Source organism: Falco punctatus, assembly GCF_963210335.1.
Source record: "Falco punctatus genome assembly, chromosome: 6".
Classification (NCBI taxonomy): Eukaryota; Metazoa; Chordata; class Aves; order Falconiformes; family Falconidae; genus Falco; species Falco punctatus.
In genome coordinates, this window is record NC_137585.1 from 6,711,971 (window position 1) to 6,727,511 (window position 15,541).

A 15,541-nucleotide genomic window follows, 5' to 3' on the forward strand; every position below is an offset into this window, starting at 1 on the left:
AATAACTTTAAAGGTGTGCTTTTTTAATTTCTGAATGACAACTAGCATTTTAGAAGATAAGCAGGGCCAAAGGAAAAGACTTGTGCTAACTCCCAGCTGTACTTAATTTTGTGAAATTAAAAAGCAAGCTGATGTTAGGCTCAGGAGCAGAACTCCAGTGAGCAGGCTCTCAGTCCCATGTTCGATCCAACACAGTCCAACAGCCTCTCTGGTTCTGTTCTTAACCTGTGATTTCTCTGCTTTCTCTGTTAACTCTCCTGTCTTCTGAGTGGTGCATTACTGAATGTCAGGCAAAGGTTCATTTCTTGTGACAACTGGAAGGAAGTCAGCTTTCAGGCGAAAAATTTCTCGGTGGTTTTCTGACAGGAAGAACCACAAGAAACATCACAAAGCTATCATACATACGTAAGGAAAGACTGAAAGAATGTGTGTGGACTTTTGTTGGGGTGGTTTTGGTTTTTTACTTAAAAGAGAAGAATATTGTTGGGAGACACTATAAATCTTTAAAAACAGAAAAGTTTTCTGCAAAGAGAAAGAATATTAATTGCTCTCTTTTTCCTCTAGGAGTACATCAGTAATTAATAAGTTGCAACAAGGATGTTCTAGGTTAGATGTAAGGCAAGATTTTTAACAGTAAGGGTGGTGAAGCACTAAAATAGTTTACATAGACTGTAGAGCCCCCATAGCAGGAGATTTTTAAAAGGTAGATCAGGCAAACGTCAACTGATAATATTTAAGCTTTAGCCAATTCTGCTTTCAGGCAAAAGAATGCTCTTTTGAGATCCTTTCCAGATCTTTCTCTATGATTTGCTATCTAATATCCTTTTAAAGAAGATTCTGTTTTAGAGAATGTTTGATATTTGGTTATGCTAAGGTAGACTTGCATGGAAAAGGGTTTTTAAAGGTTTTCTAAATCTGCAAATGTCTCCCCTTCATCATTTAGGAGAATTAAAGTCCATTACAGCTTCTCCCTTTTACTCTACATCAATGATGCAGTAGAACTTGGGAACTTGAGTTCAACTTTGCAGTGCTTTTCTTTCTCCTGGGCAGGCAGGGCACAGGGCTTACGAGTTCTGCAGACATACTATGGTAATAGTGGTTAATATTGGCAGTAATCTCTCTGAGGAAATGCTAAAGCCTGCTTTTCATGCAGAATAGTTTCTGTCTCAAAGGACGATGAGCTAAAATACTTTGGAGGAGGGAAACGGGGGCTTTCCACTGGAGACTTCCATGAAATCTGGTTGATAGTTGATGGAAAAATAGATTTCTCTAGATATTCTGTATATATAATGCCAGGACCACCTTGGATTTCATTTGAGACTCCTTCAGGGAGTAATGGATGGAATGCCTTGGTTTCATGTCTCTGTGTTTCTCTGCTTCTTGTGATAGCTGGAAGAGGAGAGCGCACTGAGAGAGAAAAAAAAGCAGGAGAAGGAGAAAGCAAAACTTGAATGGATAAAGCAGCAACAAGAGATGGGAAAGGAGGTAAAAGAAGAAGAACCTGAAGAGGAACCTGAAGAAGAGCCATTGCCACCTCTCTACATACCGGAGGAGCCCAGTCCCATCCTCTGTGGGTTTTATTCAGCACCAGGAAAATTTCTGCTTTCCTTGGTAAATCGATTTTTATTTCATGTTGATGGGAGTACAAGATGTGACAACTTTCCCTTCACATCTGGGTGGCCTGGAAAATTGATTATTTGAAACCTGTCATCTCTAGGGCATGGAATTCCCTTCATACTTGATAGCTTCAGGGATCTTTGTGATTAAGTAGTGTCACTCCAATTCACATTGTTCAGGAAATTTCCAATAGGTATGCTTCTTGGTGATACCTGAATGGGCACAAATACTAAGCTGTTCCCTCACAAGCAGAAGGTAGAATCCTAACACATTGGTAGGATGGCTTGTAATGCCAGTAATTATGACAGATTTTTCTCTTTGGGTAAATAGAATCTCTAGATGTTTGGAAGTAACATTTTCTAACCTATTGTAGATCTTTAAGAAAGGAAGAATTCTGAAAACTGCATGTACCTGGTCAGCTGCTTCAGTATTCTTTTGTCACCATCTTATGTTCCTTCTCTTCTTCAGGGTGGGTATGACTCAGGGTTCCTCTATCATTGTGAGTTCTCACATGATCTCCAAGAAGACCCTGAAAACAGGAAAGATGAACCCTTTGAGGTGATTCCTATTGAGGACACTGACGACAATCCCATCCACCAAATCTCCTTCTGGTAAAACACTGTAGTGTAGCAGATAGCTTTGTGATAAAGCTTGATGAAATTGACATCCAAGAAAAAAAAACTTGTAAGGGAGGAGGGTACACTGCTTTGCCCTTTTTTAATTGTGACTCAACTCTAGTATGCAGGAACTCTGGTTTCCTGGCACTGAGTTTCACCTAAAATTCCTAATGGACACAATTGGCACTGTGTCTGACAGAATAGTTTAAAAAGCCCTTCAAAGATGAAAATGTCTGGTTTCTATTTAAAGACTGATTAAGACTCAAACATCCTAGATTTTAGAATTCCAGGAGAACCATTAGAAGTCTCTGCAAATTTGGATCACCAGAGCAGCATTTCTTTTTCATAGTTAGCAAAGAAGACACAGCCCTTGAGGAGAACATGGCCCTCCCTCCTTGTGCAAAGAATACAGGCTTCTCAGGACATTTTTTTTGAACTGTATGAATGAAAATGGTGAACTATTTTCAGACTCCCAGTATTAGGTTGCCTGTAAGGCTAGGCACGTTCTGCATCTAAAGAGGCAGATTTAGTTCAGCCCTTAATCTACTGCATTCACCACCATCTGTACTAGATGGAGAAAAGGGAGGGGAAACTTGCTTTTCTAGCTTAGAACTTGGTGTCTGCTACCCTTCCCAATTCAGGACTGAGACCAGTTCCATGATACCCAGCAGGTGCTGGAACATTGCTGAGCAGCCAGTTCGCTGAAAAACATTTTGTAGCAGTATCACGTATAGTTTAAATGGTCCAAATACTTTGCTTCCAGCTTACAGACTTGGGAAAGCTACATTTATTAAGCTTATTAGCTCTTTTCAAGTATCGTGTTTTAAGTTGTGGCCTGAGTTGTTGCAAGTTGCTGGCTCTTACTGTTTCTCCTTGCTTATTTGACAGTCCCAGCAGATTACTGATGTTCTGTGGGATGCAGAATGGCGCATTGCGGGTTTATCCTCTTCAGGATAAAGACCTCTCAGTGAATACCCTGAAGGAATACTGGTGCCTCAATGTACATGACAATGATTATGGCCAGATCCGGGGGATCTGTTCTAGTCATGACGATAGGTTTCTGATTACCTGTGGTGGAGATGGAAACATTTTTGCTTTCAACATCTTGTCTCCAGAGGATGTTCACAAAGAGCTAAAAGCCAAAATCCCTTCTCCTAGGGTAAGTCACTACAGTCTTCCGCTGAATTTGGCCTATTTACTGTGAAACTACTGCAGATGGGCAAAATGCGGTTCAACTATTTGCATCATACATCTTTCATAGCAAAAGCTGAAGTTTTCTAAAAAATTTGGAAGAATGGCTCTTGCAAAACATTTCCCTAATGAACAGACACTATGACTGCATTGTTCCTTCTCGCTGTTTTGTGTATTTCTCCAAATAAACATAGAATATGCTGTTCATATGTATTATTCTGCAAGCCTTTTCCCACTCAAAGGTGTAGTCGTGTACATTCCTAGAATGAAAGAACCATGAAAATTTGTCATACTTAAACCTGTCTTGGATTTAATTCCAGTAAAGTATGATTCTGCTCTAGATGGGCATACTAGAAATAATGTTAGAGAATATGAAATGTGAGTTTCTCGGTGCATCTAGTACCATTCATATACAATTCACAAGTTGGATTTTTTTGAATTTGCAACATAGCACAGCGTGATGCTGATCCTGTTGCTGTTTCACGTTTGGATAGCATTAGCAGTAATGATTTTACAGATGTCCTGTAATCACTGTAGAGCTCATCACCTGTAGCACGTTTGAACAGACAACATTCAGTAACAGTTCTACTGATAATACAGAAGAAGATAGAGGTGTCAGGTTCCCTACTGAAAACATTCAGACTTTATAGAATTTTTTTAAAAATCTTGAGCACCTGAATTAAACAAATATAACCTGCAAGAAGCAGCGAGACCTGTTGAGTAAAGAAGTGCTATCATGCACAAGGGGGTTTTGAGCAGGTATGCGTTCAGTACAGTTTAAAAGTCTTGAAAGCTCAACATAAAAAAAATATTCAACTTTCAATTATTTTTAATGTTAGCTGGTAACTACATTTTGAAACATGCTTGATGAGGGAGACTGAGAGGAATTTGTGATTTTGGTCATTTAGTTAAATTGTTCTTGACTAGTTGGAATTCTTTACCAGTATCACAAGCATATATAGCACTGAGAATAGACCCAAAATAATCTTCTTAAACTGAGTGATTGGAACCTGTGATACCAGAGCCTTGCTAGCTCCACTATTACAAGTAGTGATTAATATACAATTATAAAGCATATATACAGTTCTATCATTTTGAGTATGTAAGTAGCTCTATATAAAGATCTTTATGGTTAATTTCTATTGTTCAGGCTAGCAACATTGCTTAATGACCATCGTAATAGAGTTTTTCCCTTATCAAAGTATATCTTCATTAAGTATTCTAGTTTTAAGTCATGTGGAAGATTTTAAATATTCCATCTTCATTAAACTTAATGAGATTCTTAGAGAATCAAATACAAATCTGCTGAAGCTAATTGAGTTAAATTACAGATCAATTTAGTATGACTGTATTCACTGTAGGGTGAGAGGCCCCCCCTCTTTTTTTTTTTTTTTTTTTTTTTTGCACATGATTGCCTAGGGAAATGAGGCTTGTGCGACTGCAGTGTCCATCCATCTGTCATTCTTCACAGCTAATAATTGTGAACCCATTACGTAGTCAGCAGAAGCAAACCAGATTAATTACACATGTAACTTGGAATCAGCCCAGGATATGTTGTCTCTTGACAAGAGAATTGGGTTTGGTGGGTAGAGAACCAGAAATGTTATGGGACAGAGTGAAGTTAGGACAAGCAACACTATTATGGTTAGCGTTGGTGGGGAGGATATAGGATTGTGTCCTCTGTCCCTAAGACCTGTGCTTTGCTAGTTCTTTTACACATAAACCAACTTCATTGCTTTTTCTTCTTGAAACATTAAAACCTAACATTTAAGGCCCCTTTAGCAATACTGATCATGAAGGTTTCTTTTGGTTTTGTGAAAGGCAATGGGAGATCTGTCTTAATGTTTGTAAAAGCTTTATTCTCTTTTGAAATTATTATTGCTTGTTTAAACGCAAGGTAACATTTTTATTCCAGAGTGATCTTGAGAAGAAGGCTACTGAAGACATTGAGGATCCTAACGCCTACAAGTAAGAGATGCTTGGATAATGATGAAAGAGATTTTCAAGTGTTGGTAGCTTGTTCTTCAGACCATGTATTTCTTTTTGCCTCCTAACAGGAGGGAGAAGTTGATCACCCTGTGTTTGGGTAATTTCCTTGCTATGCACAAAGGTTTTTCAGCCTTTCCCTCCATTTAATCTAATTTTCTGTGGCAGTAACTCAAATATGGTATTCTGAGACTTACTTAAGTTCAGACTACAGAGACAACACATGATCAAGGTCAGAGCCCCATGACATTAGGACTGTACAAATAAATATATAGGAAGATGATTCTTTTCTAAGTTACCTTACGAGCCATTGAGTTTACTGGGAGTTTAAGGCTGTCAAGGAAACCTAAAAGGTTACGTAAACTGTAATCTTTCCTCTCTTCTGTTGAGATAACAGTTTACTTTTTTCATGCATTTTCAGCATTGAGGAAGTCAAGCAGAAAAAGGACTACGAACGAATAATGAAGGAAGCTGAAGAGAAAAAACACAAGAAAAGAGAAGAGTTAATTGCACTGAGGCATGAGTTTCTTTTCCTTCTTCAAAAGAATCAGGAGTTGCCCAAGCACATGCAGCTGCACAGAGAGGTACATCTGGTTTTTATAAGGGTCATTTACCTTTAGAGGCATCTTCTAAAATGTGTTACCTGATGTGTTGGGGCCAAAGATGTCCAACCCTTTGGATTAAGGTAGTTCTATGAATATATAATTTGCTGGGACTTCTGAATCACAGCTGATGATTTGTGCTATTTAAGAAGCATGTGGGAAAAACGTGGTTCTCTGTAGGAATCTGAACAACTCCTGAAATAAAGGATTATGTTGAAGTGCATGGAACTCTGGCACCTGGGCAAAAATATTTATTACCAAAATATATAATATGTGATGCTGTTTTTTCTGTCTTTCTGCCTTTCTGCAGCAGTTTGAGATGGACCCTAGGTTCTCTGAGGAGCTAAATAGGCAGACAGCACAGAGAATCCAGTTAGTGCAAAAGGAGCTGGCTTGGGAGCATGAGAAACACTTGATTGGACTGCAGAAACTACGAAATCAGTAAGTACCACTTTTCTTCCACTTAGCCCTCTGACCTTGCATGGGGCTTATAATTTACAAAGTTGTACCTGCCACAGGGAAAAATGATGTGATCCCCCCCCCCCCCCCCCCATATAATCAATACGTCTTCTATTCTGTTATGATTCTGTTCTTATTTCACTTGGAACATATGCAAGATTATATATTAACATTTGGGTATAATTACTACTTTTGAATGTTTGGTAAAACTCAGATATTCAAATTAAGGAAGTAGCTTTATTCTGATTCATGTCTTTTTAAAGAAAACTGGAGTGGGTTTTTTTTGAGGCTAGGTTTGCTTGGTTTTTTTCCAGTAAGTTTAGTAAGAGCCAAGATCTCATACTGAAACTTTGAAGAACAACCTGTAAAAGGAACCCTGTTTTTCAGGCACGTTACATGTCTGTCAGGTATTTTAGTGTCATTGCTAACACAATGTACCCTCTACAGTTTGAAGTTATGAAATGAACTTCCTCAAAAATGCAAGTTAAAGTGTGAGGTGCTTTTTTGGTTGGTTTTCTGAAATCTAAGTATACAGCAAAAGATGAATTCCTAAAAATAAAGACACAATAGAAATAATACATGGTAACAAGAACACCGTAGGCATACAGAGTGTGTGACTGGGAAAAAGACTTGAATGAGCATGTTTTGATCAGTCCTTAATGGAAGATGAAAAATATCCTCATGAAGAACCTGATGTAAGTTTCAATATTGGGAGAGGTCTTAATATGTTTATTTTTGAGCACGTCTATTGCTAGCTTGGATAGAAGTCAATAGATAGCATCAGATACCATGATGCTATTACTTACTGACTTGTGAATTTACATGTAATGGTTGTATGTGCAATAAGTGAACTACATTATTCATGTCCTTTTGGTTAAGGCAAAATGGTAGGTTGTGTCTACTGACATCTGGTAGTTTTGTCTAATTTGGCTTTTCAGGTTTCGGGATTCATTGGCATTTGACACTGTTGTTCACGCTATTCAAAGCAATCATCAGATTTCCACCTACAGACTTCCAGCAATGTCTGAGGAATGCTACCAAGTTAAGGAACGTCCGTCATGGAAGAGGACAGTACTTGAACAAGCATGGAAACAAGCAGAAAATAGGGAGATTGTCACACCGGAGACAAGGCATATGCACAGGGCTAATGGTGACCATTTAAATCTTATCAGCAATATGATTTCTGTCTTTCCTGACTCAGTTTGTTTTCCTGACTCAAAGCTAAAAGAATTATAATTTCTTTAGGTACACAGGTAAATAAATATAACTGTGGTATGTTTTTTCAGTACCTATGTACATAGTAACACATGTTACTATGTTACATACATAGTAAAACATAGTTTTCCATGTTTAGGTTAATGTCAGCATTTGTCTGTCATCTCCATGGGTAGAATGTGGCTAAAAGTCAAGTCAGGGAACCTGAATACATTCAGAATATCCACTACAGTGGAACTCCACTGATTGACACTAGCTCTACAAGAGTTGGGACTACACTGTGCTGCATGGTGTTTACAGCTTCATTATTGTTTTTTGGTCTAGATACTGGAATTTTTGAGGGCGAAGCTGAAAAGCTGAAAACGTCAGAGGTCCGAAAGCCAACCACACATTATATAGAAAGGAAACATGAGCAAATCAGAAAAATTGTTGAGAAATCTGACACGATGAAAGCTAAGATCATGAAGAGGAAGGCAGAGTGGGATGAATTGTGAGTCTTGAACTGGACTCTATGCCCTTTAAGTTCTGCTTCTTGTCTGAGGTCAAGTAATGCTGTTTAGCTGTCGTATGGCACTATAATCTCTCTGCCTAGTTTTTTATATTCCTAATGGTTGTAATTAAAATAGATGAGTTTTCATGTATCTCTGAGTCTCAAGAGAGCAATAAAATCTTTCAGTTAGTTTCTATGGTTATTCTAAAACATTAAAAAACTTGAATTCACCTAGGTGGCTGCATCTTCGGATAGGGAGTAAAAAGGTGTCTAAATCAATCATGACTAAGGGACACCTAGACCATTGCAGTCAACTCTGTTAACCCTGCCTGCACCACACAGAGCAGGTGCTGTAACAGCTGGGTTGGGTCAGTGGTGCTAACATCATGGCCGTTATATGAGTGTTGGTGACATACCTTCACGCTCCATGCTGGCCTTTATTTTGAGAGGCAAGAGAGGGGGACAAGACATCTCGAATGCTCATGGAAATACAGAATATCTTCATTAGGAGATGAATGACAGGCAATGGGACCAATGTAGAGTCAGAATACAAGGTTATTCTTCATTTTTTTGAGAAGGTTATTAAGTGTTTAACGATATAAAGTAGGATCAGGTATTCTGTGCTATGGGCTGGTGGAGTGTTGACACGCAGCTCCCTGAGATTGAGTGCAGCATGTACTCACTAACCCCAGAACGTGGTCCGAGTGTAAAGGTTTAACCTGTCCCATGGCAGAGCTATGCCATAAGAGTTCTTGGGGGCAAAAAAAATTACCTGAGGTTTTCATTCAAATGTGCAGTGATGTTCTTCCCAAAGTAACCGTTCTTTTCTGAAAGGGGTGTGTGATTTTTGATCCCTAGCTCACCTCCCAAGCCTTCCTGAGTAAATCAGAAGGTATGAAATTACCCTGTTTGTTCATCTGTATGTTTTCTGTCTTAAAAGTTCAGCTTTGTTTTGTACCTACCAGATACAAGAGCAAACCTAGTGGTGACTATGAGAATCCCAAAGATGTTGAGGATGTCAAAGAAGCACAGGAAAATATGGGATGTTATATGCTGAAGACTGCCACTAACTACAGAGTCCCTGAACACAGGCTTATGAACGCTGAGAAGAAGGTGATGCAGCTCAAATCCCTGGAAGTGTTGGTATGTAAACTGATTTATTGATGTGTATATTTCTCCCTTTTTGAGGAGGGATGATAATGTATTAGTCACTGAAGAAATTTTTTGAAAGGAAATCGAAGTGGATGTGGGGAAAGGCCTTAAAGGACAAGACTGTATTGAGTCAGGTTTAGTTACAGATCAGCTTTTCTCTTGTGAACTGGTAGTGCTTCACCAAACTCAAACCTGAATCAATCTAGGATAACTCTCAGCTGGCTCTTTTAAAATGAGAATTTACCTTCTCTTGTACTTCAGCAGGAACATAAGTCTTTCTGAATTCTTTAAAAATTCTTATCATCTAGTAAAGTTTTTTTTTTACAAAAAAGGGATGTGAGCAAAGACATGTGTCTAGTGTGGCCTTTCTATACTTGGACTTTGGCAATCACTCTTCTGGGTGATTTAAAATCTAAGCACTGGAATCTTCCTGAGAAACCAGGTCTTTGGGAGCCACCTTTCTGTGGTAGGACTCCTACAGCATCTGCATGTCTTTAACCACAAAGACACATGAAGCTAAAATGTTGTGTAATGTCTTTGTTGCTTTCCTTGTGACTTTCCCCGCCCCCCCCCCCACCCCCCCCCCCATCTTTCTTCTCATAGGAACTGTTTTTAATTTTATTGCTGGAGTAAAACAGAGTGACAAATTTCTTTAGCTAAAAGAACAATGAAGAAATACGTCTATTGAACTTGGAAATGTCTAGTTGCTTTTTGGTAGGAATGCTTATTTCTTGCCCTGCTTACTGACAGAGGAGTGTCTTCACTGCATGGTTTGTCTTTGTCTGGTGAAGTGTAATTTTTGTTCTCGGTGGCCCTGAATCTTCTCCAGTCTTATCCTCATGAACCAGTTGCCTAATCTCGGGCACCCTCTGGGCTGGGTTGCTTTGATAGTGAGGTCTAAACATTACAGAAGCAATGCTACAGTCTCAGAGGATTTGTTGGATCATTTTCATCTCATGCTTGGCCTCCAGTACTTCACTGTAGTGCTGATGTTATCAGATACCCAGTGATTAACCTAATTCAGTAGAGCAAGCCAATACAAAGGAAATAGTTCTTGTTGTAAATTCCTGGTTTATACAGATGAACAATTCCAGTTACTTCAGGTGGCTGGTGTATAGGGTTGTTTTCTTTTAGAAAGATGAGAGCCAAATAAATGATATATATGTGCCAAATATATTAATGTTAGATCACATTCCTTTTTTATTTCATGTGAAAAAAGTAAATTAATACAGTGTCTCCTTATCACAGACACAGAAGGATTGAAGTTGGAAGACACTTCTGGTGGTAACCTAGGCCAAACCCTCTGCCCAAGCAGGGCTATCTAGAGCAGGTTGCCCAAGACCATGTCCACATGGCTTTTTAATTACTGCAAGGAGGAGACCCCACAACCTCACTGGGCAATCTGTGCCAGTGCTCAGTCACCCTCACAGTAAGAAAGTGTTTTCTGATGTTCAGAGGGAACCTCTTGTGTTTCAGTTTGCACTCATCTCCTCTTGCTAGACACTGGGGGCCACTGAAAAGCTCCTGGCTCCATCTTCTTTGCACTCTTCCCTTCAGGTATTTATATACATTGTTGAGATCCCCTCTGCCCCACACCGAGCCTTCTCGTCTCCAGGCTGAACAGGAACAGTGCCAGCTCTCTTAGCCTTTCTTCACATGAAAGATGCTCCAGTCCCCTAATCATCTTAGCGGCCCTTCACTGGACTGTCTCCAGTAGCACCATCTCTCTCTTGTACTGGGGAGCCCAGAACTGGACACAGCACTCCAGATGTGACCTTGCCACTGCTGAGGAGGGGTCACCTCTCGCGACCTGTGGTAACACTCTCCCTACCGCAGTCCAGCATAATGTTAGCTCTCTTTGCCACAAGGGCACGCTGCTGGCTCATGGTCCACTTGGTGGTCACCAAGACCCACGCTTTTTTTCTGCAAAATTGCTTTCCAGCTGGTCAGCCCCCAGTGTGTACCAGTGCATGGGGTTGTTCCTCCCCAGATGCAGGACTTGGCACCTCCACTTGTTGAACTTTGTGAGGTTTCTGTCAGCCCACCTCCCCAGCCTGCCCCTCTGGATGGCAGCACAGCCCTCTGGTGTAGCCACTCCTCCCAGTTTTACATTGTAGGCAGACTTGCTGAGGGTACTCTTTGCCCCATCATCTAGATAATTAATGATGTTGAACAGAATTATTATTACTGATTTCTGAATATAGAATTATTACTGAGGTCTGCCTACAGGCCAAGCAAGATGCAAACAGGTTGTTACAAATAGGTTTTGCTGCACTTGCCTGTTTACTTACTACCTGACATTTACATCTGATATAAGTGTCACTTTTCAGATTAGTGGATCTTCATCTTGAGTTTGAGAAAAAATATTCAGCTGATGCCAAAGTTTTCTGAGTTGACTTTGGGACTCTGGATTGCTGGAAGGCCTGAAGAGAATTTGTTTTGGACATCTAGTGGCTTGTATGAAATCCAAAAGCACCTGACAGAATGTTACCTTCTTGCTTTTAATATTGCTATCTACTATACTTTGAAAATTCAGAAATTTATTCCACTTCTAATCACCTGCAATAGCTGTATCAGCTTCACCATCACATATAAAAGACAAGAATCTTATTTGCCTTCCAGAACCTACATTTATGGAGGACTGTTTCAGTATCTTTGAGGTTATTTGAGATAATGGCTTTGTTTCAGTGACTATGTCAAAGAAGTCTAGATTTCTGTACACCTGTGCATTTGGTAGTATGTACAGAAAAGGTCCTTTCAGGTATGGTTCTTTTGTCTTGGGGATGGAAGCTTACTTTACAAAATACTAGAAGAAATTTTCTTTTTCTTAATATATTATTTGTACTGTATGCCTGCAAAGAGGGCCATATATCAAAGCTGAGATACTCATTTGGGTTGTCTCTCATTAAATACAAAGATTAATCCTTTAAAACCCACAGCTTCTTTTCACAGCCTCTGTCTGCTTTCTGCACGGCTAGTAAAAGAAAGCTAGTATGGAAAGGAAGAAAGTCAGTGTGACACGCCTCTTAACCATTACTTGTGTTGGGGAAGGCTACGTATTCTGTAAGTGTTCCTGGGGAATCCTACTAACATTTTTTTTTTCCTTTGCAGATCCATAAGAGGAAAGTGAATATGAACAAAGAGATCATGTCTTTGCGGGATCTCAAGGTTTCTATTATTGATGAAATCAAGTGTTTAGTGCAAGAATTGAAATCCATACAGGCAGCCTTGGATTCATCAGAATGTCTCCCTCTTCCCCTGATACCTCAGTTACACCCAGATGAGGTTCCTGAAAAAAAACTTGAGTACGACAGTAACATTCTCCTGAAGTTTAAAGAAGAGCAGGAGGCCAAGGCAAAGCTCCAGGAAGAACTGGAAAGGTCTCCCTCAGCTCATGCATTTAGGCATGAGTGTCTTCGCGCTCCTTCCATTAAAAAGATTGACCCTATGGCACTGGCTGCAGCTGCACAACCGATGAAAACAGTATCATCCGTGGTCACAGAGCTGCAAAACGTTTTTGAGATTGAGAAGGCAGAGCCAACAGAAATGGAACTTGAAATTTTAAAGAGAGAGAAAATAAAAAATCTATACTTGCAGGAGACCTTGATTAAAAAGGTAGGAAATCAAAAGTTATTTTTGTCAGGTTGAGCAATCATACTGCACCAGAAATAAAACCAAAACCCCTTCCATCTCAGGATTGCAGCTACTCTTCCCTTTCCAAAGTGCTGATCTGAAGGGATCAGCATACACCCCTAACTGTGACTGACTATTATCACTTGAAAAACAGATCTTGTATTTCTTATTGATTGTTCCATGAAACTATGAGCTTAGTGGTCAAAAAAGACAAGTAAAATGTTAGAAATTACTTGAAAAGTGACGAAAAGGGGAAAAAAGGAGCATCACTACAACTTTGTAGATTTCATTATGTTCTCAGCTCTTAAATAATTGTAGTCCTAACTCTTTAGTCTTAAAAATTATATTGTAGAATTAGAAAAGGTACACAAAATGCTTAGTCATGGAAAAGCTTCTTTAAAAGGCACATCTAAATGGATAAAGCGTCTTTGGCCTGGAAAAGGGGCAACCGACAGGGTTGTAGTAGAGGTGATAACATTATGAATAGCATAGAAAAGGAACGTGGGAATCACCTCTTAAAAGAAGAAGAGATATCAGATGAAATGGTTATGTAGAAAGCTTGAAACATGCGAACAGAAGTAGTTTTCCTATCCAACAATAACTAACCTTTGGAACTCAGCGTTAGGATGTGGGGGAAGCTACCATTTCATAAAATCTGGAAGAAAAATCCATTCAGAGGCGTTGAACACAAACATACTCCTTCAAGCTCAGGATGCCCCTGAGTCAGAATTCAGGCGGGTACAGAGAGGAGCGTGCCAGACGTGTTCCACTGTTCACTTGTTTGCTCTGTTTCTTGCTATCTTTTCTCTAACTTCTGCTGTTGGCCATTGACTCTTTGGTCTACCCCAACACAAACACCCTTGTGTTCCTGTGTGAAGGTTTTGAAAGAATATCTGAGTGCTGCTGTGACCATCACATATGTATCAGTTAGTGCTGGCAGCTGCTAGTGCTGATTTAACTGTAAATGTCTAAGGGAAGAGCTGGCAGGTATTCTGAAAGAGGTCTGTCAAGGCAGAAGACGTTATTGCTACATCTGGGATTGTTAAATTAACTACTTCAGGTTACTGCAAAACGTTCCCTGAAGAGTAAAATACTTCGGGGGTAGAGTGGGATGCAGTGAGACATTCCTTTGAAGCGCTGGTGATTCTTCTACTATTGTGCTGAGAATGAAGGCACATTTGGGGTTAACTTTGTCTTTCTAAGGGCTTCAGTAATTCATAACAAATACCATGGGCGAGTTGTTGATTTAGCAGAGAGAATTTTTCTTTTCTCTAGCTTTACACGTTTAGCTCCACTCCTAATGCTTTCCCTGTTCCTCACTTCACTCTCTCATATGCTCCAGATCAACGCACTGGTGATCAACTTTGATGCCGAACTTTGCTTTCTACGGCACAAGAAACTGAAGCTGGATGTCCAGATGAAAAGCGCTGACCTGCGCTACATGACGTGGTATGAAGAGCTGCTTATCCTGAAGAACCTTGAGAAACAGGAGAACCTTCTCCAGGGGCGTGTTAGTGCCCTCATCAGCGAGCAGGAGGCCATGCAAGTAAGTACACCACGTGTCTCTGCTTTAACAGTATCACTAATGCAGGGCTTGAAACAAAAGCAAACTGTTAAGTAAATAGTGGCATTTTTTTGCTTCATATTAGCACCGATCCAGTGTCTAGTGCTAAATTTTAAAAAACAAGAATTTCTTGATAATCAGCCTGGGATGGTCACTTTTAAATTCCAATTGTTAATATTTTTGTCATCTTGACAGTTGTATTTTAATAGGTACTTCATGATGTGGAATAGTGACAAATGATATACTTAAATTTAAGAACTTCCAGGTTATGCTTGATTGAAACATAAGTTTAAAGAGAGAAAGACAAGTTTTGCATTTCACAGATCCTGTATGTACTTTATATATCCTACACACACACGGGTTGTACCTTTTAACTGAAGTAGGGTTTTTTTTGTTTGTTTAGTCAAAATTGAACAGCTACCTTGCACAGATGGAGGATAGAAAGGATGAGATTGTAAAGCTTCAGGAATGTGAGAAAGCCCTTTATGCCAACTTCCAAGCATCCCTTGGAGAAAACAATGAGTTCTCCCATTTTCTGACCAAGGTTCTGAAGAAGAAAATCAACTGGGTGGAAAAAAAAGAAGTAGAAAGAGAAGCAGGTTGGAGATGCTGTTCTTGTTTTATGGATTTGTTACACGGGCTTCCATGTGGTCAAGTAAACATCTCTCAAATCTAGCTGGAGCCCTGAATACATGCAACACTGAACTCCATTCAGAAAACCATAGATCAGACCTACCCAGGTTTGTTTATGTCCTGATCCATGTTCCGTGGCAGCCGTCTTGATTGATAACAATGATGTAATTCAGCCTCTGACTACGTTTGGTCTGATGACAGCTCCTGCAATTTACTTCCTGTAAATCAATATTGAGCTCTGGTAATTGGTATGAGGAAGAGGCAAAGTTTTAAATAGGTACTTTCCATGCTGTACCAATGGGAGCTATGGGTAAGTGATTAGTCTGCCACGTTCATGACAGTCTTCTTTAATCTGTCCATTGACTAATGAGAGGTCATAGAC

At 39.6% G+C, this 15,541-nt stretch overlaps 1 protein-coding gene across 1 annotated transcript in view; it reads left to right on the top strand.

The window, feature by feature from the left end:
* CFAP44 (cilia and flagella associated protein 44) overlaps positions 1 to 15,541 on the top strand; it is a 42,034-nt gene that overhangs the window by 17,842 nt on the left and 8,651 nt on the right. The window contains exons 16-27 of the mRNA XM_080393712.1: positions 1,390 to 1,611; positions 2,086 to 2,228; positions 3,123 to 3,393; positions 5,341 to 5,393; positions 5,833 to 5,995; positions 6,324 to 6,454; positions 7,411 to 7,622; positions 8,012 to 8,177; positions 9,143 to 9,320; positions 12,441 to 12,944; positions 14,305 to 14,508; positions 14,930 to 15,125. Coding sequence (XP_080249838.1) covers positions 1,390 to 1,611; positions 2,086 to 2,228; positions 3,123 to 3,393; positions 5,341 to 5,393; positions 5,833 to 5,995; positions 6,324 to 6,454; positions 7,411 to 7,622; positions 8,012 to 8,177; positions 9,143 to 9,320; positions 12,441 to 12,944; positions 14,305 to 14,508; positions 14,930 to 15,125 — 2,443 coding nt within the window. The remainder of the gene's footprint in view (positions 1 to 1,389; positions 1,612 to 2,085; positions 2,229 to 3,122; positions 3,394 to 5,340; positions 5,394 to 5,832; positions 5,996 to 6,323; positions 6,455 to 7,410; positions 7,623 to 8,011; positions 8,178 to 9,142; positions 9,321 to 12,440; positions 12,945 to 14,304; positions 14,509 to 14,929; positions 15,126 to 15,541) is intronic.